At 44.9% G+C, this 24,360-nt stretch overlaps 1 protein-coding gene across 2 annotated transcripts in view; it reads right to left on the minus strand.

Annotated features, from left to right (window-relative positions):
• Nucleotides 1–936: 936 nt before the first annotated feature.
• Nucleotides 937–24,360, minus strand: part of ROR1 (receptor tyrosine kinase like orphan receptor 1) — a 144,169-nt gene continuing 120,745 nt past the window's right edge. For both annotated transcript variants that reach the window (XM_027891065.1, XM_027891066.1), the window contains exons 5-9: nucleotides 14,946–15,073; nucleotides 13,714–14,031; nucleotides 11,609–11,854; nucleotides 7,198–7,409; nucleotides 937–3,643 (exon numbers count right to left, since the gene is read on the minus strand). In XM_027891065.1, coding sequence (XP_027746866.1) covers nucleotides 2,219–3,643; nucleotides 7,198–7,409; nucleotides 11,609–11,854; nucleotides 13,714–14,031; nucleotides 14,946–15,073 — 2,329 coding nt within the window. In that variant the 3' untranslated portion in view covers nucleotides 937–2,218. The remainder of the gene's footprint in view (nucleotides 3,644–7,197; nucleotides 7,410–11,608; nucleotides 11,855–13,713; nucleotides 14,032–14,945; nucleotides 15,074–24,360) is intronic.

A 24,360-nucleotide genomic window follows, 5' to 3' on the forward strand; every position in this document is an offset into this window, starting at 1 on the left:
GCAATGCACAGCATTGGGAAATCCTATGGGAGCCAGGTGGGTTCCATTCCCTTCAGTTGCTCCGTGAAGGCTGCTCCTTGGCAGGGATGAGCCAGTGCTTTGATATCCTGAATAACTCAGCATCTTTTTCAGCCATGGAATCCCAGAGTGGGTTGGGTTGGGAGGCACCTCAAAGCTCATCTCATTCCACCCCTGCCATGGGCAGGGACACCTTCCACTATCCCAGGTTGCTCCAAGCCCCGTCCAACCTGGCCTTGGACATTTCCAGGGATGGGGCAGCCACAGCTGCTCTGGGCAAGCTGGGCCTCACCACCCTCACAGCCAAGAATTTTTTCTTAATATCCAATCTACACCTACTTTCTTTCAGTTTGAACCCTTTCCCCTTTGTCCTTGTCTGAATCTTCAGTCAAAGCCAAATTTTAGCTGACATGTAGCATATTTCCATTACTGATCCAGATGTAAATTCAACCCATATGGAGCTGATACCTCAGGATCATAAAGTACCTCAGAAGACATCAAAGTCCTTCCTACACAATTACTGACTGTTCTTAACCTGTGAGTACATTTTACTCCCTGATGAACACAAAACATTTCAAGTACCTTACCCCAAGATGGAGGAAATAGCGGTATGTTTATGGTAAAACAATGTTTTAATAAACAGCAGCATAAAATAATCAGTGTTTAATATCATCTCTGGCATGTGAAATACAAAAATGCACATATCTTAATTATAAAATAGCCTTTGTTATTACATTTTCATGCTTGCCTAATTGAAATGCCCATAATTAATAAATCAATCATCAAGTAATACAGTGATTAAAAGCATGCAGTGAAAACAAAGAAAGATATTTGTATAAGGTAGTGGCTGAATATCACCAGAATATATTTCAAGAACATCTACATCAGGTTAAAAATAAAAAGAAACAGACCAAGATATAAAATGCAGAGATGTATTTTCACTTCTGCTGTACAAAAACATCCTCACACTCTTGTGCAAAAAGATAAAAACAAAGTCATATCATACAACATTGTCAACTGAGCAAAAGATTGTTCTCGTGTACAATAAAAATATCATTCAGTACAAAAAGAGAGTCTGTGGAAAACTGTACCGTACACAGCTCGTGTGTAACTCATTAAAGTGGTTTCAAATGAAGAATCTGGACTGGTTATACCTGAATGGGTTTTTAGTAATTACACAAATGATGTATTTCTAAGTGGAAAGTCAACACTAATTCACATTATTAGACGCAATTGCTATCGATGGATTTGCTGCCTGATGGAATGTGAGTCTCCCTTTTTTTTCCAGGGTTACTGGAATCAGAGTCACTGAAATGACACAATAAATATTCCAGGGAAAACTGATTGTCGTCTATTAAATTGGGGTTTGGAACTTTTCCATTACACAGTTGCATAGCAACAAAAGGAGATAAAATTTCTGTGTGAACGATTAGGTTATGAAATGTTATTTTTTGAAGAAGTTGATTCAGGTTCTGAAATTAAAACCCTTTAATTTCATTTCCTTTAAGGCAATTCCTTAGAACTTCAGCTGTCTTTGGCAGCCAGCAGCAGATGAGTTTTGTAGGCTGCAAGTTGATAACTCGAGCATTTGTGCTGTCAGAGAAATGACGGTTTTTGGTCTGAATCTGAGCTCAGACTCCCAACTTAATGAAGGACCAAAATCCTACCTGAAGTGATTTATTCAGCTCTCAGATCACATATTTGAAACATAATCCTAGACTGCAACATTTACAAACATTTTACCACCCATTGGCACTGAAATTGCACACCCAGTGGATCTCCAGATCTTTGCATCCCTTAAAAAAGAGACAAATATTAAAATATGTTTTCAGTATAAAAAAAGTTTCTATGATTTAAACCACACTGGAGGTTTAAAAAGCTGTGAAAAAGCATATGATAAAATGTTTTTATTTAAAAAACAAACAAACAACCAACAAAATTCCCCCTTCCCCTCTTTGAATTGTCGGTGGCACTTGGAGAAATGACGCATCCACTGCCAAGGGTGAGTATTCCCACCACAAGGATCTGTCCCTGGTTGTTTCTGCCCATCCTGTCAAGCAGTGAAACTTCACAGAAGATACTTCCTGCAATGTCTGTTCAACAACCAGAGGAATCTTTAATAAAATATTTGCATATAAATCTTTTCTACGACTTTCTAGTTTGTGCTGTAAATAGTTCTATTTACAAGGGCCCCACTTATTTACAACTCCGCCGAAATCATGGATTCGTTGGGTCCATGGATGCTGGAGTCTCCCAACAGGGAAGACTGCTTGGAGTCAATTTTGTACGGTTTTTGAGTTTTATTTCCAAAGACTGTAATCCCGATCCCCCCGGGATGATTGGGAATTGCCATGTGGGATAGCAAAGGGATATTTGCTTCCTGGTTGGATCCCGACGACGGCAAACTGGTGACGTGCCCTGTGCTGGTGGATCCGCTGGCGCTGCTGGGAGAGCGGCTCTTGGGAGGAGGACAGTGCTGGATCACCCTGGGAGGGCCCTGTGGGGGGTAGTGGGCGGCTGGGAAAGCAGCATATCCCGGTGGGATGGGGTATCCGTTGATGGGGATGTACCGCTGGTTCTGAGGTAACGGGGGGCCGATGAACCCGGCGATTTGGCCTTGGGGTATCCCCTGGGCTGGGAACATGTAGTTGGGGTACCTGGGGTTGCTGAGGTTGCTGACGGGGCTGGCGCTCAGGGAAGTCGTTTGGGTGGTGGCGTTCCCACCGGAGGGGGTGGTGGAGCTCGTGTGGCTGGAGAGCCCCTCCCAGGAGCGCAGCCGGGCGTGGATCTCCTTGAAGCGCGGCCGCCGGGATGGCAGGTCGTGCCAGCACTCCGTCATCAGGCTGTACATCCTGGGGGGACAGTCCTCGGAGCACGGCAGCAGCTGCCTCTTCCTGATCATCTCTATGACCTCCTGGTTACTAAACCCGTAGTAAGGCTGAAGCCCAAAGCTGAATATTTCCCACAAAACCACTCCGAAGGACCAAATATCCGAGTCGGAGGAGAACTTGCCGTACATGATGGCCTCTGGAGGCATCCAGCGGATGGGCAGGAGGGACTTGTTCTGCACTCTGTAATAATCCGCCGAGTAGATTTCCCTGGAGAGCCCCAGGTCGGAAATCTTCACGTGGAGCTGCTCTCCAATGAGAATGTTGCGGGCGGCGAGGTCCTTGTGCACGAAGAAGTGGCTGGCCAGGTACTCCATGCCCGCCGCGATCTGCACCGCGATGTGCAGGAAGTCTCCGTGGTCCAGGCTGGATTTCACGGTCCCGTCCTCGTCGCTGCTGCATCCGACGTCGGAGTGGGGCGAGCGCATGATGAGGAACTCGTGCAGGTCGCCCTGGTTCATGTACTCGAAGAGCAGGCACACGGGCTGCTCCTGCGTCACCACGCCCAGCAGGCACACGATGTTGGGGTGGTGCAGCTCGGCCATCAGGGAGGCCTCCTGCTGGAACTCTGCCCACTGCTGGGGGTTGTTAAAGTCCTTGAGGGTCTTGATGGCCACGAGCTGAGCGTGGTCCATGCCGGGGAGGTAGAGGTGTCCCTTGTAGATCTTCCCAAAGGCACATTCACCCAGTTCTTCCATGAAGCGAACGGCTGAGAGAGGCAGCTCCTTGGCTTTGCTCTGGCAAAGAAACCACAGCAAGAACACATCAGGAAAACAGGGCTGGAAACACATTTTTCAGTAAAGTATCTCTTTGTGCAGATGCCTGGAAGCCAAGCAAACACAGGAGCTCCGTGGGCCACAAACCCTTTCGGCAACGTTCCTGCTCGGCCTCGTGAGATGCCAGGCCAGCAGCATCAGCCCCGGGCCAGGCACAGCCTGAGGGACACCAGGATCCCAACATCAGGAAAGCACCACCTCACCTCGGTGCACTGTGCTCCAAAAAGTAATTGAGAATTCCTTCTTACCCCCTCCACAGGATCAGGTACAAGAAGGAAGTATCAGATGTAAATATATGCAGGAACCATCAGCATTTCAGCACAGGCATTTATATACTTGGCCTTGGGCATTCCTGTACTTCAAATTGAATGTGACTAATTTCAGGAATTGAGGCAATTCCCATACTTTAAGAGGTCCATGCTCGAGTGTTTTCTGGGCCAGGGCCTAAAGTTTTAGCAGAAAAAAATCTGATCTTTTTTTATACTATGTCCTTGTAGCCAATTCTCCCTTGGCTTTCCTATTAACCCTTCCAGGTACAGCACAGACTCCTTCTGTTCACACCTGACTGAATGCTCCACCCTGAAAAATGGGAGACAGAGTCATCTGCAAAACAGGGATAGTGGTCAAAAAGGAAAGGCAAACTGTTAAACACTTGTTATTCTGTTTGCAGATATTCACTCCCAGGCCATAAGGAAGCTGGGTTATTCTCAGACAGAAACTGCCACTTGTAACAGCCAAACCCAAACCCATTCTTCAGAGTCCTCAGTAAAGCCACAGGTAGTAATTTAAGGCTAATGAGTTTAGGATCTAAATTGGGGTTCGTAAATCAGTGTAAACATTGGCACTTGCATTCCTGAAATCATATAACAGCAGCTTTACAGTGGCAATATGGGAGAGAACTGGCATTTAAAATAATCGCAGAAAAATGACATTTTAGCAGAAATGAATTCTAATTACAGTGATCACTTATGACTTTTAGACAAATACTGCATTAATAATATTAATGATAATGATAATAATAATAATAAAGCCATTTAAGCAGTCAGCCAGTAGACTGTATGTTGATGGCAGGAAATTAGCTATATTGTTGAGGAACAGATGGTTTATATTACACAAATCCTTTAGGCTAAAACTTGTTTAGGTCTGGTATATTGTAAATTATATTTTAGTAATGAAAGTGAAATGACCTCTGTCTGACCTGAGCCTGGGTTCGTCTGTTTGAACCAACAGACTGGAAAACTAGGGAAGAAAATGAAGTCATAAAGTTTTGGCAGGAAGGGCTCATTTCAAGTGGAGTGATTATAAATCTGCTCAGTTTTTGTTTGACAAGTATTTGTCATCCATGGGTGTCCAAGACGTAGGGAAGTGTAAAATACACAAGAGGCAGGAGGCCAAAGGAAAGGGGGAACAGGGAGAGGGAAGCCCAGCCCCTCCACCTCTTCATTAGCTGGATGACAAGACAACCCTAATTTATTATATTTTTTGAAGGCAATTAAAATCCCTTCAAACTGGAGGAAATGCTAACATCTCTATTTATCCAAGGAAACATCTCCCTCCCTTGGAGCTCGAAGCATAAGTGTCTTTTGCCCCAAAGTTGACATTAATACTGGCTATATTATTTTAAAATAAGATTCTACTTCCTTTATTTTAAAATGTTGTTTGAAAGGCAATCAAAACACTGGAGACAGGGAGAGCTGGGTTTCTCGGTGGGAAAATCCAAAATTAGCATAAATAAGATGGAAAATTTTTGCAGCACATGACTTGAAAATAAAAAGGAAAAGCAAATGGTCTGTATTTGCAAACATTTCCAGGCAAGTTGTTTTCCCATCTTGTGTTTGTCAGCAGGATGGGTGGGAATTATGACCCCATTAAAATCATGCTGATATTCCCATTATCTTCAGTTTAACCAGGATTGTCCCCAACATATCTACTAGAAAAGGGAGCAAGAAGCAAATCCAAATTTAATAAGATATTCCATGGAGGTTGGATGCAAGATGTAGTTTTGGCACTTATGGAATGGGGGTTTTTTGTATTATTACCAACATTTTGATATAAAACTACTCCAAGCTGTACATGACAGTTGAGATTAAGAACTTTAAAGGAAAATGAGGATAAATTCACTGGGCTGATATGTGTGGGGGACTGAGGAGCTAAAATATAACATAACACCAAACCTGGACAGGGCTTGGAGCAATCTGGTCTAGTGGAAGGTATCCCTGTTGGAATGACATGAGCTTTTGAAGTCCCTTCCAACCCAAAGCATTCTGTAATTCTATGATTCTAAGTGTAACCTTTCCTGATGCTGAATTATTAGAACTACTAAAGAAAAAACAGCTCCAGCAAGACTTAAAGGTCAGAGTTCACCTTGCTGAAACTCAATAAAATCAAAGTAATGCCTGACTGTTTCAGACACCACAGTCTGCAGAGTTACTATTCTAATTAATTGTAAATATAGATTTTTCACTCAGAAAGAACAAAGTTCATCAAGTTCTTGAAGAGCTGGAAGGACCCACACGGATCAGCCAGTCCAAGAGACTTGGCACGGTGAGAAACACGAGGGGAATCCACTGCCAGGGCATTATTCTGCCTGTAGATGGCAGGAGGCAGTCACAGCCCTGAGCGGGTGACACGGGTTTGTTCCTCCTGCCACTAAACAAGGAGCACGAGGTTAATCACACTTAAACCTGAAATGATCTGAAGAAATTCTTGCTGAACCTGGGACTGAAGGGAAGCCAAACACCAGCAGTGAGAGCCACGTTGGCCAGAGCTGCAGGCAGAGCTTTCAGCTGGTTTGGTCATTTATTTTTAACTGAGAGAATGGAAGCCTGAAAAAACAAGGAACAAATCTTTCCAAGGGGATTTCAGCTGAGTGCTGCATGGATGCAGCAGACCCGTGAAAATACTATCTTGAGGAAATGATGAACCACATCTTGATTAGCATTGCTTTCCAACTTAAATGAGGCATTTTAGAGATGCTTCAGGAAAGGGTCACTTGTTTTATCACAAAAAACTCTCCAGCTCCTATTTGTCCAGACAAGGACAAATGACAGGAATTTAATATAGGAATTATAGGAATTTAAAATAGGAGTTATATAAATTATGCAGATTAATTAAATATATAATAATTAAGAACAATAAATAAAATGAAATAATAAGTAATAATAAATTGGTTATAATTAATAATTGAATAAATATAGGAATTATATAAATTACAGGACTATAAATAATATAGGAATAGAAATTATATAAATTATATGAATTCTAGAAATTAAAATAAATTAGATAAATATAAGAATTTATTATAGGAATTTAATGCAGGATTTCTATTAGGAATTCTATTCCTGTCACAGGAATATCATAGGAATTGCCTCCATGGCCCACCTACGCTGCTGCTGAGAAAAGCCCTTACAAAGATCACAGAAATCACAAGTTGGAAACCAGCTCAGTATTTCAGCCCCGAGTTGTTGGAAGCATTTCCCTCCCTGCCCGTCCAGCCAGCAGGAATGTGGGCTCACCTTTGGTTTGTAGGCGTTGAGCATGGACATCTCCACGTTCTGCCCTCGGACGTGTTTCGGCTGCCTCTGCACCGGGGGGGACGACGACTTCTGGTTGTTGCGACAGATGCAGATGAAGAAGAAGAGCAAGGCTATGGCCAGGGGGATGGTGACACTTGGCACCAGGATGTACAGGATCTCCATTTTATTCTTTTCCTTGGAATCCTTATAATCTGTTTCAGAAAAAAAAAAAAAAAACAAACAAAACGACTGAAACACCCCACAGAGTCAAATATATCCCTGGCTCAAGTGTTGAAAAGAATAAAACATACAGTTTATTTTACTGCAATTCACCTCGAGTGCTGTTTTATTTCCTTAATATTAGGAGAAAAAATAATCTGGTGGAGTAATGTTGCTGTAAGGACCCAAAACAACCAGGAACAATTTCCCAGCAGCCTGTCTGGTCAAACCTGCTGATGGTCAGGAAGCAGCTGAATGAAGTGAGGTGGCCATTGCCTGGGGTAAAATGGAGTCCTGGTCTAACACAGATCCACAGAAAAGTTAATTCCTAAAATAGTTCATGGAAGAAGCTTGTGGAAGGTGCCCCTACCCATGGCAGGGGGTTGGAACTAGACAATCTCTAAGGTCCCTTCCAACTCAGGCCATTCTATAATTCTAAAAAAAGCTCTGGTGGGATTACAGACTCCTAATTTTAATATGTGTATTTGGCTTTGGTGCTATAGTTTCCTTAATCCAATAAAAATGTGGGGAGCCATTAAAAAGGATAGTTTTATCCCCCTCTGTATTTCCAGCCTCCTGTTCTTGACATCTCCCAGCATTTCTCTGGCTGCCCAGGGCATCAGAACAAACAGCATGTGCAGCTGAAGACTGATTCCCTAGTTAGTTTTAGGTGCAGGAACAGGACAATTAGGGACACCAGAGCAGAAGAAAGGGAGAACACATGGGAAGTGGGAGGAAATGCCCAGAAATGGCAAGAAATAGAGAGAACAGTCCTGGGGTTTACCCCAGGAAGTCAGGAAAGAGGTTCAAAAAGTCCAAACACGGACAAAAGCTTTAGTGTAATCCTAAAATAAATCTTCCCAAGGACTCGGTCTTAATAGGATTAATGGGCTAATAGGAAAACCCACCCTTCTACCAACTCTATACTGAGTGTCAGCTGAGCAGGGTGGCAAACACTGGCACAAAGAACACAGCAATGTGAGTTGAAAGGAAAGCAAGAGCGGGAATAAAAGAGAAGGATCTGGAAGAGGTTGGGAAGCCGGTTGATCTGACATAGTGTGAATGCTCCACATGGTATTTGCTCCCCCTGCACTCAGATCTCTTCCCAGTGATTAATTTTAGAAACATAAACCCCCTTCTGCCATTGCCCAAGACATCAGGCACTACTGGCTCTGGCTCCCCAGGGAATGCTGCTCAGAGGGAAGGAGGGGAGAGGCTTTGGGAAGGAGCTCACACAGCACCCGCTGGTGCTGACAAGGACAGACCTTCCAGCGCCCGCTCTGCTGACGCCTACCCTGCTCTGCTGCTTCCCGGGAGCATTCCTAAGGCTTAGGGTATCATTACACACGGATTAACACACCAGGGAACTTGGAGGATCCCCCTGAGCTGCAGGACCGGTGGCTGTAGCCTGGTTGTTTAGGAGGGAGATGGGGAATGCCTGTGGCAGCATCAGGCTGAGCAGATTCTGACACGATGGGGAATGTTTTATTATTCTACGGGGTCATTCCAGCTTGTTTGTCTGTGTTTTCCAGGCTGGATTTGTCCAAGTGCTCAGCAGCCCACACAGATATCTTTTATGCACTTAATTAAACATGAACTTGATCTGAAGCTTGGGCTTGACTCAAATTGTGACAGAGGCAAAGTTCAAATGGTTCTGGATGTCACTTTGCATAACCCCTCTTCCCGCTCTCCTCTCACAGGCTCCCACTGTCCCGGTCCTCCCACACTCCTCTCGGACCATTCTTTTTAGATTAAGTTGTGCCATCTGGTTTTTAATTGAGAGAAGAGGTAGCCCAAGTACTTCCACAGCATTTGGGAAACAGGAAGGACTAAAGGCCCGTCCCCATGACCTTCTCCCTGTGCCCAGTGTGCTCTCAGTCCATCTCCAGTGGAAGTCCAGCACGGATCCACTGTGGGTTTTTTTGGCAGCTCTTCAGCACAGACACACAATCACTGCCCTTCCCCTCTCCTTCAAAACCTTCTTGGGTCTGTCTTTGCTAAGCCTCATGCTCGAATTACTCTGTGTTTCACATCTCCCTATAATCAGGGTGACAAACTTATATGAAACAAATCTATGGCAGCTTGTGGGATACAGTTGAAGAAATGAAAAGAAAGCAGCAGCACGAGGCAGGCAGAGACCTGGGCACCAGTTCATCACCTGGGCTACTCCAGTCAAAGGGAATTATTATTCTTATTAAGTAGCAGCCCCTGCCGTGAAGCCTCATTAGGTTAATAGGTTTCTTGGGAGCCACCCTAATTAAATCCATTTCCCATCTAGGCATGTCCTGGTGAGGCAGAATGCACAATGCTGATTAAAATGTGCCTGAAATGGCTCTTTCAGCCAGTGCAAACCCAGCAGAATGCAAGTCCCACCCGGGACTCTGGTTTTAATATGTAGATTAGCATTTCACAATTAAATTACTACTCACCTGATACAGCTCTGTTTGTCTTACATAAAGCCACATAACAGCTGCACAACAAGGACCAGTGAAGGCAGTGGTGAGAGGTTTTGGTAATTAAAACCAAAAAGCAGAATCACAGAATTGTTGAGGTTGGAGGAGCCCTCAAAGATCAGCAAGTCCAACTGTTAAACCAGCACTGCCAGAGCAGCTCAGACCTTGTTTGAAAAACAGAGGTGATCTTGCCAGGTCCTCTAAGCTGTATTTCAAGTTTGTGTTTACAAACTGCCCTGGCTGCATTTTGATTTTGCAAAATGAACAAAAATTGGAGATTCAGATCTCATTTGATTCTGCTTTTCAGAGACCTGGGGGAAGTGGATGGAAAACCTAAACAAAGGGTTCCTAATTGTTTTATCTGCATGTAAAAATAACAATATTGATAACATGCCAAGAAAAAAATACACATTTCCATGGACACGCCAGAAATGCAGCCAGAAATGTTATGGAAACTTGGGGTACAAAGTTTCACACAAAATTTTATGATGCCTACAAGTTGTCACAGTAATATTCTCTTTCCCCTTGGAAAGGAGATAGCTTTGATGTTACTGCTCTACAGCCAGAACCAAATTAAATGTTTTCTGGTTATGGTTATGAACATTCCTGCAGTGAGACATGTTCTGAGTCTGCTCCAAAGTCTTTTCCAATTAATGAAAAGACGGGAATCAATGCCAAAATGGGATCTAAATTATGTTCTTACTGAAAGAGGAGATCAGGGGAGAGGCAGACAGTCTGGGCTGGATCATGTGCATCTTGAACCCTCTCCTCATTTTTGGGCCCCTCAGCACAAGAAGACGTTGAGGGGCTGGAGAGTGTCCAGAGAAGGGAAGGGGAAGGCTCTGGAGCACCAGGAGTGGCTGAGGGAGCTGGGGGGGCTCAGCCTGGACAAAAGGAGTCTCAGGGGGGACCTTCTCGCTCTCTGCAACTCCCTGACAGGAGGGTGCAGCCATGTGGGGGTCGGGCTCTGCTCCCAGGGAACAAGGGACGGGATGAGATGAAATGGCCTCAAGCTGTGCCAGGGGAGGGTCAGATTTGGTATTGGGGATATTATTTTTTCATGGAAAGGGTTTCCCAGCCCTAGTACAGCTGCCCAGGGCAGTGTTGGAGTCCCCATCTCTGGAGAGATTTAAAAGCCATGCGGATGTGGCACGTGGGGACATTGGTCCGTGGTGGCCTTGGCAGTGCTGGGAATGGTTGGACTCCATGTCTTTACAGAGTTTTTCCAACCTAAAGGATTCTTTGATTCTATGACTTAATTTGGACTAAGGAGTTGCACTGATTGCAACAGCAACCTGGAAAGTCGGGGATACTTGGGCTGCCAATGTGCAGCTATTCCCTGGGAAATTATTCTCATGGCACCACTTGATCAGCTGCAGGGGCAGTAAGTGCGCAGAGGTCTCCTCGGAGCAGGGATGTTGTGCCTTCAACTACAAACACTGCAGTCAGCCTTTCCTACACCTTCCTACACCTCTTTTCTCATGGGCTCCAGAAAGACACTTTGTGCACATCTCCCTGACCTCCCATTTGGCAGGACGTGACCCTGAGATGGGCTCAGTTGATTAGAGCACGGTGCCCATAACACCGGATCATGGGTTAGATCCCCATATGGGCTACTCACACAGGAACTGGACTTGATCCTTGTGGGTCCCTTCCAACTTAGAATATTCCATGAAAATTCTATGGAAAACATTCCCCTTTCTGTCCCAGAATGAACCATAAATCTGGTCAGCACTCACCACATGCCGGGACGTCACAGAGCTCGGACTTAAAGTTCTCGTCCAAGGTGAAGCACCACGGGGCGTCCTTCTGGTTGCCGGGATTGCGGCAGTAGGAGTGCCCCCCGTTGAGCTCGGGGTACCTGACGGCGGTGAAGGTGTGGGTGTGGGGGTACTGCGAGTTCCAGGGCTGGCACTGCCGCCCCGAGCGCGTCACACTCACCGTGCCCCGGTAATCCACCCCCGTGCTGTTGTAGCACTTGTGGTCTGGAAAGGAAAATAAGCCAAAGCAACGGTTGGTGGTTGTGGTGGGTTGACTCACTAAAGCCACTCTCTCACTCCCCTCTGCAGCTGGACAGAGGAGAGAAGATACAAAAAAGGATTTATGATTTAAGGACCGGGAGAGGTTACTCGACGATCACTATCGTGGGCAGAACAGACTCAAAGTGGGGATGTTAATTAAATTTATTACTAAAAGGATCAGAGCAGCATAATGGGAAGTAAAATAAACCTTAAAAACACCTTCCCCCACTCTTCCATCCTTCCAAGTTCTACCTCCTTCCCTGCAGCGGTGCAGGGAGATGGGGATGAGGATCATGGTCACTTGTTGTTTCTGCTGCTGCTCAGGGAGAGGAGTTGGAGTCCTTCCCCTGCTCCCTATGGGGTCCCTCCCACGAGGGAGGGAGACAGTCCTTCCCCAACTCCTCCAGTGTGAGTCTATCCCATGGGCAACAGTTCTCCCCAGACTGCTGCAATGTGGGTCACTTGTCCACAGGGTCAGTCCTTCAGGCACAGGCTGCTCCAGCCACAGGTCCTACCAGGAAAACCTGCTCCAGCGTGGGCTCCTTTCCCTGCGGGTCACAGGTCCCTGCCAGGACCCTGTTCCAGCAGGGCCCTCCCATTGGCCCCCGGGTGTCTGCACTGTTGATCCCATGTTCTCACTCTGCTCCTCTCTGGCTGCAATTTGCCCAACAACTTTTTTTCCCTTCTTAGCCATGTTATCCCAGAGGCGTTGCTGTCATTCCTGCTGGGCTCAGCCTTGGCCAGCGGCGGGTCCGTCCTGGAGCCGCTGGCATTGGCTCTGCAGGACATGGGGGAATCTTCCAGCAGCTTCTCACAGAAGCCACCCCTGTAGCCCCCATGCAACCAAAACCTGGTCACAGAAACCCAACACAGTGGTGGAAAGGCAGATGGATGCAGCACACAGGGGGATGAGCTGCCAACATCCCCCAGCAAACTGCTGCTGGCCCAGGGCTGGGAAAAGCCAGTTTGGGAACACGGGCTCCCAATTTGCTGCAGCTCCAACACAGGGCCTGCTCTGCATTCACATTCCTGGGAGGATTTAAAGCTTATGCTTCTGTAATGAAAACAGCTTATGCCGAGCGTTTTTAATATAAGATACACAAAAGAAATAAAAACTACAGTGGGAACCTGAATTGCAGCCATTATTTTCATAGGAAGGTGGAGAATTTGCGGGAGCCGTGTTTTATATTTGACTGCTCAGATATGTAAGGGTTGTGAACAGGCTGCAGCCCAGCCTGATCAGAGAGTGAGCTCAGCCAGGGCCTAAAATCAGGCTGGCTTAGGCAGGGACAGCCATGGATCCAGCCCCTACAAACATTCCTCTTGACTAGCAAGGGCTGCAGTGGGAGGGGCAGGGAGGATGAAGCCACCCATGCTCCTCAGCATTCAAATGCTTACACTTCAGAGTTTCCTACTTCATATTTATTAATTAGAAAAATTTCACATTAATTAGAAATGACCTGAAGAAGTCTTTCTGAATTCCTACACCCTGGACTAGCTGGGGGAGAAGCGCTGGAGTTGGGAATTACGAGAGGACAGCACCTGGGAGATGGCAAAGCCCAGCTCCAACTTGGATGCACCAGCTCCAGCTTGGATGCACAAACCCTCACAGCTAATCTTTGCCCAGCAGTATTTTACTTATATATTTATATTTCTATATTATATGTTATATATTATATTATAAAATATATAACTATATATAATAATTATACAACATAAAATATAAAGATGTTATAAAATATATAATAGTATTATATATTTATTTTTATACTGCTAGTTCTTTAGGTTATATTTCCATGGAAAGCCAGACATTTTTCACTTACTTTTATTGATGGGATCTGCCATTGGAATGCCAATCCGGATACAATTGACAGCTTCGGGGCTGTCTGGCTGGGGGAGATCTTCACAGTTGGGCAGCTTTAACCTCATCAGAATCATGGGGTTGGATCTGGCAAAAATATACTCTGTCTGGCACAGGACATTTTCCAGGATCTCACACTCGTCCCGGCACAGATCCCGGGGCTTTGGGGCCGACGAGGTCTCGTCGCAGTAGGGGAAGGCGTAGTGGCACAGCGAGGGAATGGCAAACTGGGAGCACTTGTCTGACAAATGGCTGGAAGTGCCAATCATGGTGAAGGCAGCTGGAAAACACACACAGGGATTGCACTTAAAACTTCTATTAGTTTGCAAATTTTTGCAAATTTGCCTCTTGTCCAAGAGGTAAAACCCAAATGCCTGCAGGCTGCAGGATGACAGTACCAGTTCCTTTTTGGAAGATGACAACTTTCATACAATCCCAAATGATTTTCAGATTAAATGCTCTAAGATTATGAACTGTTGGCTGTACAAAAACCACTGGCCTTTCTTGGGGGCAATGCAGAAGCCTTTTTTGTGATGCTGACAGTGTTTGGGGACAAAGGAAGAACACTCTGGGGAGAAGAGAAATTTGGGATAATCTGATAGCAAGAGAAAAATCTAAATATAGAGAAGATGATTACCATGGCTGTGATCTGGCCAGGGGTAATTTATATTAGAAAGAATAGATGTATCATGATATCTATGAGGCCTCTCTTTGAATTCCCCATCAGCATATCCCACAAAACCAATGAAAACTAGTTCTTTACTAAATCCAAAGGAGGAATACTCCCTGCTGGATTATTTATGCAGCCTTTTCCAGCACCTAAATTATCTCCATCACATAAAATCAACTAAGTCTGATCTCCCTATGCTTTCAAAATCTGTTTGGGTAACAGCAGTAAAAGGTAGCCTGGCTATGAGCCTTCCAGAAGCTGTAAATACACAGCCCCTTCTCCTTGAAAAACCAGTTTTTAGGGGTTTTTGGGGATCTGGAAGAGCAGAGACATGAAGGTTGTTCAGACTGTCACTCTCAAGGTGACTCCCTCCACGGACACCACACAAGGCAGAGACCAGGGCGAAGCTCATGGCAAGGGGGAATAAGGAGCAAATAAAAATGGTATTGCTGTTTATAAAACTCCAGCAGCTTTTTGGGAAGAGCCAGCTTTGTGGGGAAGAAGCCAGAGTGCTGTTTACCCACCTGTAATCTGGTTCTCTATCTCCCCCTGCATGTGCAAGGACTCCATGTAGATGGTTCGGTTGCCGATGAAGCGCGCGCAGGCGATGCCCCGGTAGGGCTGGCAGAACCCGTCCTCTTCATACTCATCCCTGAAATCAGTCAGGAACACAAAGGGCTGAAACATTTCATAGGCAACCCCACAACAAAATGTCCCCCCGGGGAGCTGGCTCTTGTATGGGGAGAGGCCGAGGCGAGGGGCTCCCGGGATTTGTGCTCACGATTCGTTCTGGACCCGCTGTCCCTTCCAGGAAGGATCTCGGATAAGGGATTATTTGGTCTTTAGGTACTGCTTGGCTTGGGCTTTGTGCTCTGGAGAGTTTAACATTCAAACATTCCCACACTGCTGCAGGTACTTCTTAGTGTCTCACCAACCAGCCCAAAGTGAAGATTATTTCATTCTATTAACTTTGGGCTCATTTGTGAGATATTGAAAAGTTTTTGTGAAATGCTGAAAATAATAAGGATCGTTTCCTTCTATTCAACAAGATCTTGAATATCCGTAATTTTAAAAAATCTTCATCAGCCTGCTAAAAAGTATTAATGGCATTTCAGCTCGGCTAAAATATACATTCATGGTGTATGAAATTAATGCTTTTTGTGTATTCCTGTTCTACTCAAGAATACACCCAGCCTTGATAAGAGAAGCAGCCAAAACTGCCTGGGGAAAAAAAATATTTATGTTTGTTTAAAGCAGCTAACACATTGTTTTCTATTTTTGAACCAAACTTGTACTTGATATTGATAAACACAGCAGGAAGAGTGATGCTGGCAGAGACAGAATTTAAAGTGTGTACAGAAAATGCAACCTCTCCCAGCACTGATGATGCCTTTGAAATAGGAAATGTTCCCTCAACCTTCCATGTGTGGTTACATTTAGTCATGAAACAGAACCAAGGATAAGACAGGAGTTAAATGGGCACATTTCTTTCATTAGGTGCTTTGTTTTAGGCAATATAGGAGACCTTTAATACATAAATCCAGATGTGAAATTATATGCCAATATTCTTCAAACAAAGCAAAGAAAGGAAATTACTAAACCTCTGAAGACCCGGTCATTTTGAACAGATAATCCACAGCTCTGTGCTGGCACTCAGTGGAGAGTTTTAGGGTTGTTTTGAGGAGCATGAATCAGCCCTTTTACTTCCTTGCTTTGAGAATCCAGTTAGAGGTATTCTGCACTGAGATATTTGGGATCCATTTTCTGGGCTCTGCTGAGGGCCCGGCAAAAGGAGATGCCGAACGAAGGAAAACTTGCTGATAATTTCTTTGTTATTCATGACCACCCCAGACAGCTCCTATATGGCTCTCAAAATCGGATAAAGGATACTGGAATATCCCTAAGTACGATGACAGCTTGGGAGGCAACAGGTTACTTTCTTTGTGTGCTTTTTTTTCTTTTTTTTGCAGAATTCATCCTCCCCCAGATGCCAAAAGCCGAACAGTGGAATCACCCTATGCCTTAATAGGGAAAAATCAGAGCTTTTTTAATCAACTCTGCCATTAAGTTTAACAAAAGCCACTTTCATCCCCTCCTGAAGATTTTGGCTGTGAGAGCTTGGAAATGCAAATTCCATTTATCCTCTTTGAAGTGGCCCATTCATTGTGTGCGTGGCTCACAGGGCCAGCGGCTGGTCCCTGTCACAGCGGCCAGGCCCAGCTAATGGGATTAGTGGGAAGCAGGGCTAGGGTTGCCTTCCAGGACACCCCAAACATCCCCCAGCACTCCCGAGCTACCGGCTCCAGAGCAGCGCCACGGGATTCCCGCAGCGTCGCTTTCCAGTTCGCAGGGAGAAGCCAAACACCAGGAATTAACCACAGTAATTTATGAGTGTGAAGACAGGGGGGTGGGAAAGAGGGATGGGAGAGATGGAAACCTCCTTCCAAAGGCATCTCACAATTGAGAAATCAATGGGAAAGGGGCCAGGCTTCATTGGATGATGTTCCCAAGATGTTCCCAAGCACACTGGAAACTGGATTGCAAAAGCACAACCTTTAACTGCCAATTAAACTCCTTATTAACAGCGCCATGGTGGGTTGAGATGCAGCAGTTAATGGTTGTATTCAGCCAGCAAAGATGCTCTGAGACGTAACCAGGGACACAAATCACATCCACCGAATCCCCCAATAGGATATAATTAATTATTCATTTATTACTCATTCATTATTTTCTGCAGGCTAAATTTATTATGGAATTTAACTCAGGGACTACACAAAGGCTCACCTTTGAATGGAAGAAGGTTTAACTACAATAGCTGCACACAGCAAGGATTAGGAGTGAGCAGGGACACCAGTTTACCTGGATGGGAATGCCCTGAGGAGCAGGATTTTGCAGATTACCTCAGAAGGTGAAGATTAAAGATGAAGGGCCTGGATTCCAGCACCTCTGCCCTGGGGCTGCATGCCAGGGGAATTCACAGAGGGAAAACAGGAGATTAGGAGCTCCTACAGAGCAGGCACTACTCAGAATTGTTTCGGAAATCAGCTCCTTAATGGGGCAGAAGGATAAATCAAAGGAAAGGAACTGGAGCATCAAAGTATGACAGGAGGATCCCTGAGACCCAAGAGAATGTGGTCTCCCAGTCTCTGCTCCCAGAGCTGCGGGTCCTGGGGATACAAGAAGGGATGAAATGGGCTGGGACCTTCATCAGAACGGCAACTCCCACATCAGGACTCCTGATCCCAGGCCAGTAACACATCCCTGTGGGGAAGTTATCAGCACAATGTCATCAATGGACAAAGGTCACTCCCTGCCTCTGTTGCTGTGTCACACTTTGTCAGCTGCTGAAGGTCCCATGAAATCCCCTCTTGCCTCTGCAGCTCTTCCTGATGTCTCCCTCACTCCTGCACTGTTTTCCAGGAGATGGTTCAGGATGGAAACATTTAGATTTAGTATCTCAGGCCTCCCTGTGCATCCCTTTGGTCCTCGATGGGCACTCAGAGCTGTTCCCTGGAGCTGCCACCAGTGCAGCTGCCAGCAGGCACTCCCTGAGCCACCTCTCCCCACAACACACTGGTTTTGGAGAGCAATCACCAGCTCCTCAACACTCTTTCCCACTGGACAGATTCTGCTCACCAGATGTCCCATCCAAACCCAACAAACAAAAGCAAGCAGGGCTCCTACAGCTTAAACACATTCCCCACCTCCTGCTGCCAAGAGGCAGCTGCTTTGGCTTTAAACACAGATATCAATTTCTTGGGATCAAGGCTGAGCTTTTAATGTCCATCTTTTGCATCCCTCACCTGCTCTGTGTAAGCAAATCACAGCACCCCTGCTCCAGTGTCACATCTTGCTTCACAGTCCTGATCCTGTTCTTCCCACAGCAAAAGGAGGGCTCCCTTTGGCTCCAACAGGATGTAAATTAGGCTTTATTCAGCAATTATTGTGTTAACATCTACAGACAAGCTTAAGTCCTAATGATTAAGTCCTAATGAAATGGAAGTCAATCCAAGCCCTGAGGGGTTTCTGACTGTGGATGGACTTAATCCCTTGAGCAAATTCTGGCTCAAGTAGAGAGGACAGCAGTCAGCAGGTCAAAACCAGGGATGCCAGCTTGTGGGAACAATTCCAGCTTAATCACAGTGCAGCTTCTGGGGTGTGGGTGTTGCCCCTCAACTGATTTACACTCCTCCCACTGCCTGTACCCCTTAAAGCCCTGGAGACTGTTTGGTGAAGGCTACAGAAGACAAAGGAGAGTGCTGGATTTTAATGACCAACAGCTGATACAGCACTGCAGGGCTGCAAAAATGGACAAATGAATGAATAGGACGAGGCAAGACAAATGCTTTGAGTATCAGAAGCATTGCCCTCCCTTCTGATCCCTGTTCCAACACCATCCTGCCAGGACTCAAGCTCACACTTAGCTCTGTCAGCAGGTTGGTTAGGTGGGATCACTGGATCACCATTACTTTGGTAAGTAAATCTCTAAGTGACAGCAATGTAAATAGAGGAATGGGAGGGGTTAACAAAATCAGGTGTGTGTGCAGAGCCAGGCTGATTTATGGACATGATCCAAACTGAAGAGCAAAAGCAAATAAATGCTGTATTATCTCCAAGATCTACCAAGTAGAGATGGGAAAGCTTTGGCTCTGTGTGAAGACTCTCCAGACATCTTTTTCACTTGCACAGTGAAAGGCATTTTGTCTTGCTTAGAAAACCCCAAAGTACCAGAGCACTGAACTAGTCAGAACTGTTTATCTAAAAAATTTATATCCAACAGCAGAGTCCTGATGGGAAAATGGGCTGATGGGAAAAGGCAGCCAATCTTCCCTAGTTCAGACAACCAAGGGCTTTATACTCTTCTCTTCCAGGGAAAACCAGGACAGAGGTGTGAGGAGAGCTCAGATCCCAACACCTCGGCACATCCAGGGATCCACATGGATCAGAAGGACACTCCTGTGCCCTCTCCAGAGCTGCATTCAAAGGGTTCTGCCTAACACCAAAATTACTCCAAATTTACAACCTAAACCTGGGTTATGGAGGGTGTAACGTCAGGGCAGTTTTGTTCCTAATGGATGCTGAGAGGTGACAGCACAGAGAGAAGAAACACACTCCAGACAACTCTGCCATTAATTAAAACTTGTGCCAGTAAATTATTTTTATGATTACATATAACCAACGTGCCCCCATTCATGCTGCATAAATTATCCTTATATTGTTAAATAAATCAGATTTTGTTCCGTACTCGTGTTCCAGCTTCACACAGAATCAAATGAAAGGGTTTTCACTTGGCAGATATCCCTTAAAGCAAACAGATGAATAATATTCTCTCATACTTTCCAAAGAGCAAAAAGTCTGTGCCTTGCTTTGAAAATGGGAATATATTGGCTCTGGTTCATAATAATATCCCAGAAATGTGAGGGCTTTGCAAAAAGAACTGCCCAGACTTCCACGTCACTGCCTAATTTAAGGAAAATCCTGGGTAATATAAACTATTGCTGTGTGACACCCCTCTAAAGTCACAGGGGAGAAAGGGTTCCCTAGGAAAGCAGGGGCGTGAAGTAAAAAATTCATAATGCTGTCCTTTGATATTATGAGCACCACTGGATAATAATAACAATAACAATAACACAACCTGCTCTAGTGGAAGGTGTCCCTGCCCATGCCAAGGGGTTGGAATGAGAAGAGCTTTAAGGTCCCTCCCAACCCAAACCATTTTAGGACTCGATGATTAAAAAATATCACTACACAAATATGATCTGCCTCAGTGACAACTTTCATTAGTTGTTACCTCACATTCCAGACTGATGTCTGCTTTACATGATGGATAAATCATCCAAAATTACTGTGGGTTTGGGATGCTGCTTTGAAAAAATTAGAACATGAGTTGGCACCAGGTGGCCCAACCCAGAGAGCTGAGGCCATTTGGGCCATTCTCCACTAAAAGTGGGACAGATGAAATTCCCTGATCCCCTCCAAATCCTACAATTCCTCAAACATATCAGTCTGCGCTTTTCTCAGGGCTAGATATCACCCCTGGCTGGAGCTCTGGGTGCTGCCAGGAGGCCGGGCTGTGACAGACACAAACATCACTGGCACGGGTTTCCTGCTAACCCATCCTGGCAGCACCCCCAGCCCTGGGAGCTCCACAAAGTACATGTCTCCTAAAATGAATCCCTTGGCAAGGACAATCCCAACCAATTACTGCCTCTTTTCCTTTGGCATCCTAAGGAAGTTTTAGTGTCTCTATCAGAACGACTCATTTCGGGAGGCAAGAACTGCCTAGAAAATAATAACGACAAGAATGAGAAGCTCCATTTCACACAACCAAGTGCTTTATACTCTTCTCTCCAGGGAAAACAGGGAGTACAGGACAGAAGTGTGAGCAGAGCTCAGCTCTCAACATCCTGGCACATCCAGGGATCCACAGGGATCAGAGACACTCCTGTGCTTTCTGCAGAGCTGCTCCAAAGGGCCCTGCCTAACACCAAGGCATGCACCTCCAGATTTCCAACCTAAACCCGGGATTATGGAGGGTGTTGCTTTAGGGGAGTTGAGTTCTAAATATTTGATCTAAACACTGATCAAATTAAATAAATGAGCTCTGAGATTCACTAGGTTTCTCCTCCTTAACACTTGAATTATCTAAGTGATATCTAAGTGAATTTGCTAAGAAAACTCCTGCAAAGCCAAGGGGTAATTCCCTGCAGGAGAGGGTGCTGTGCTCGCTCAGCAGCTGCAGCTGGTTAGGGAACAACCCTGGACACAGCACGTGGATCTTTCCTGGCACATTTCTTACATCATTATTCAAGATGAACTGCAAATCATCCCCTTGGAGTTCTGGAAATGGCAGGAAACCCCCCAGACTCATGTTTGGTTTGACAAAGCTATTTTAAGGCCACCTTTGGAAGGTCGGCTCCTCCAGCTTATTGGATGCAGAAGGAAAAAAACCTTGAGATGTTTTTGAAGTGCAGTCAAGCAGGGTAAGATTCCAGGCACTAAATGCTGCCTCCTCTATCAAACCTTTGTGCTGCCCAGGAAAACGCACTCCTTCCTCCTGGATTCCCCCCTGGAATCTCACACACATGGTCCTTATCCAGCTCTCATTGGGCATTAGGCTCCAGATAAGGAGGTTTTGATGGAATGATCATCAGCTTCACCCCATAAATCAGCTCTGCCCTGAGTGATAGCAGAGCCCTCGGCCCCACAGGGACGTTGGGCTGATGGGCCTTGGGAGAGGATGGATAGGACTGGAGCATATCCCATCCACATCCATGTCCTGCACCTTGGCCACTAAACCACATAGGCAGAGGAGAGAAGAGGAAACACTGTTTGAAAAAAGGACAAATTCACTGACTTGCTGAAACTTTTCAAAAAAATATTTTACACTGTATGAGATGATATGCTTCTATAATTTAATCTGAACCTAAATGAGACATTTACTGAAATGTTGGTATTCCCAAGTGTTCTCTCAGCTTCTGTGATGCTCATTTTTGATTGAAATGGTATTAACTCCAGGGAAAAAAGGCACCTGATATCAGCAGGGGGAATGCAGTATAAGGAAACATAAAAGGATTAATGCTCTAAAGTGGCTCTTAGCAAGATGCAAACACCTTTACACTGTACAATTTGGACAACTTTACATATTTGAATATGTAAATATAGTAATAATTTTATTAATATTATCTTTATTAATTGATATATTAATTATATTGATTCTCAAGATATTTTTCTATGCTATGCACTGTTTTTCTTTCTCTCCAATGGAAGAACATCCCAACTTCTCATTCTCCAGAGATCTGGTTAAAACTATTGCAGACTGTTCTTTGCTTTGGAGGGAGTTCTTCCACAAAGCAACATCCTGCTCCTTCCTGGGCCTCAGGACACTGCAAGTACAGCTTTGAACTGTTCCAAACTGACACAAAAATTTGTAATTTTGAACACTACAAAATGAGTCTCAGACCTTCTGCAGCCCATTTTATCTCTCACCAGCTCTTTCCTGCTTTACCTTATTTTCTGAAGTCACAGCTTTATTTCTGTTCCTCCCTCCCCTCTCCTTCCTTCTAACATTTAATTTGTCTTATGTGCCTCAAATAGTTCTTTCTTCTGGTGACCTAATATTTTAACCTTAAGCATGATGAGAAACAGACTTCCCAAATGTGACACTTGAATTAAAAGTGAAACACATGCCTGGGCACAAGTTAATTAAAAATAATATGTATAACTTTAGCTTGGTTAAACTATTATTCAACCAAAAATTTGCACCCATCAATAACTACCAGAGCCCACAATTGCTATAAAAATAACTGTAACTACCATGAGCTCAAACTTATAAAAATTAGTGTTTTACTTGTGTCTTTTTATTTTACAGATAAAAAGATCTCTCTGACAGGAGGGTGGAGCCAGGTGGGGGTCAGGCTGTGCTCCCAGGGAACAAGGGACAGGATGAGAGGAAATGGCCTCAAGTTGGGCCAAAATTGGATATTAGGGAAAATTTTTTCATGGAAAGGGTTGTCCAGTCCTGGGACAGGGCAGTGATGGAGTGCCCATCCCTGGAGGGATTTAAAGGCCATGTGGATGTGGCACTTGGGGATATGGGTCAGTGGTGGCCTTGGCTGGATGGTTGGACCTGATGATCTTAGAGGGCTTTTCCAACCTAAACAATCCTACGATTGTATGAAATTCCAGACTCCTTTATAAAATGTCATGTATTTTTCCAACCAGCCTTCCTAGGAATGATGTCAAGGTGGGAACAGGGCATTTCTCTCTGCTGGTGGTTGTTGGATTTATGAGCATCAACCTCCAGCTTGGGCTGGGAGTAAATCCAGTCTAATCAGCTGGTCTCACTGAAATAGCTGGGCAGGTCTAACAACTATGAAAACATCTCAAGTCCACAGAACTTGCAGGTCTGTCATAAACTGTGCTCCTGACAGACACACACAGATAGAGGCTCCTCAGCTGGGAACAGCCAGTCTGCTCTGAAGGGCATCAGGAGTCACAACAAGCTGGGAATGGCCGGTGGAAAAGATCATTTTGCAGATAAGAAAGTCCTTCTTAAGACAACAAACACGAGTGACAATACGCTCAGTGGAAATGAAGGGCCGTCCCTTCATCCCTTGGTGGGACAAGGCAGGGACAGCCTGTTTGTTTTCTCTCAAAGCATTTCACCTCTCTCTGAAGGCTGCACAGACCACCCTTCAGCACCCACCCTGACCCAAGCAGTCCTACTGCAGAATGCTGGGCTGTAATATTCAGAATTTAGGGCCCAAACATTTATATTTTGGTCAGCCTTCAGAAGGATGCCACGCTCTAAATTCTGGAGATCCTGCTTTTAACAAAGACCTGTGTGAAAATGGCAGTTTTCTGCTCAGAAATGGGCCAAATCCCTTCCAAAACTTTAGTTTCTAGGGAAGAAAAAAAAAAGGCAGGCACTGCTTTTTCCTGCCGTTGTACCCAAAGAGTGAATATGTTGCAACACATCTTCCTGTCTATTTTCTGGCAGCAGCATTAAAGGAATTATTAAGGACACTTTAACCTCCTTTTCTTTTTTTGTTGTGGTAAATAAAGATGGAAACATCTAATTTTGCAAAGCAAATCCCTTCAAAACTCTACAAGTTTTATTAATTTCTCTGAGCCACTCAAAGAAAAGCCCAATTTCTTTGCAGGGAGGTGTTTGTAAAAAACATGTAAAATAACATCCCTTCGCAGTAATTATTTTAACTTGCCACTGTGAATGGCCCAAAAATGTCTAAGATATTTTACACAGGATTACTCAGGTACTTTGATGCCAATTATACTCAGGGGACTGTTGTCTGCCAGACTTCCTACATGGAATGCTTGGCTGAGCTGTGACACCAACATTTCAGCTGTAAATCTGAAATTAATTGGTATTGATAAGCTTAAATGCATGAAATGCGTGATATTAATGCATTTCCTCAC

Source organism: Empidonax traillii, unplaced genomic scaffold, assembly GCF_003031625.1.
Source record: "Empidonax traillii isolate 1590-97213 ecotype Southwest subspecies unplaced genomic scaffold, ASM303162v1 scaffold309:size1915965, whole genome shotgun sequence".
In the NCBI taxonomy this organism is placed as follows: Eukaryota; Metazoa; Chordata; class Aves; order Passeriformes; family Tyrannidae; genus Empidonax; species Empidonax traillii.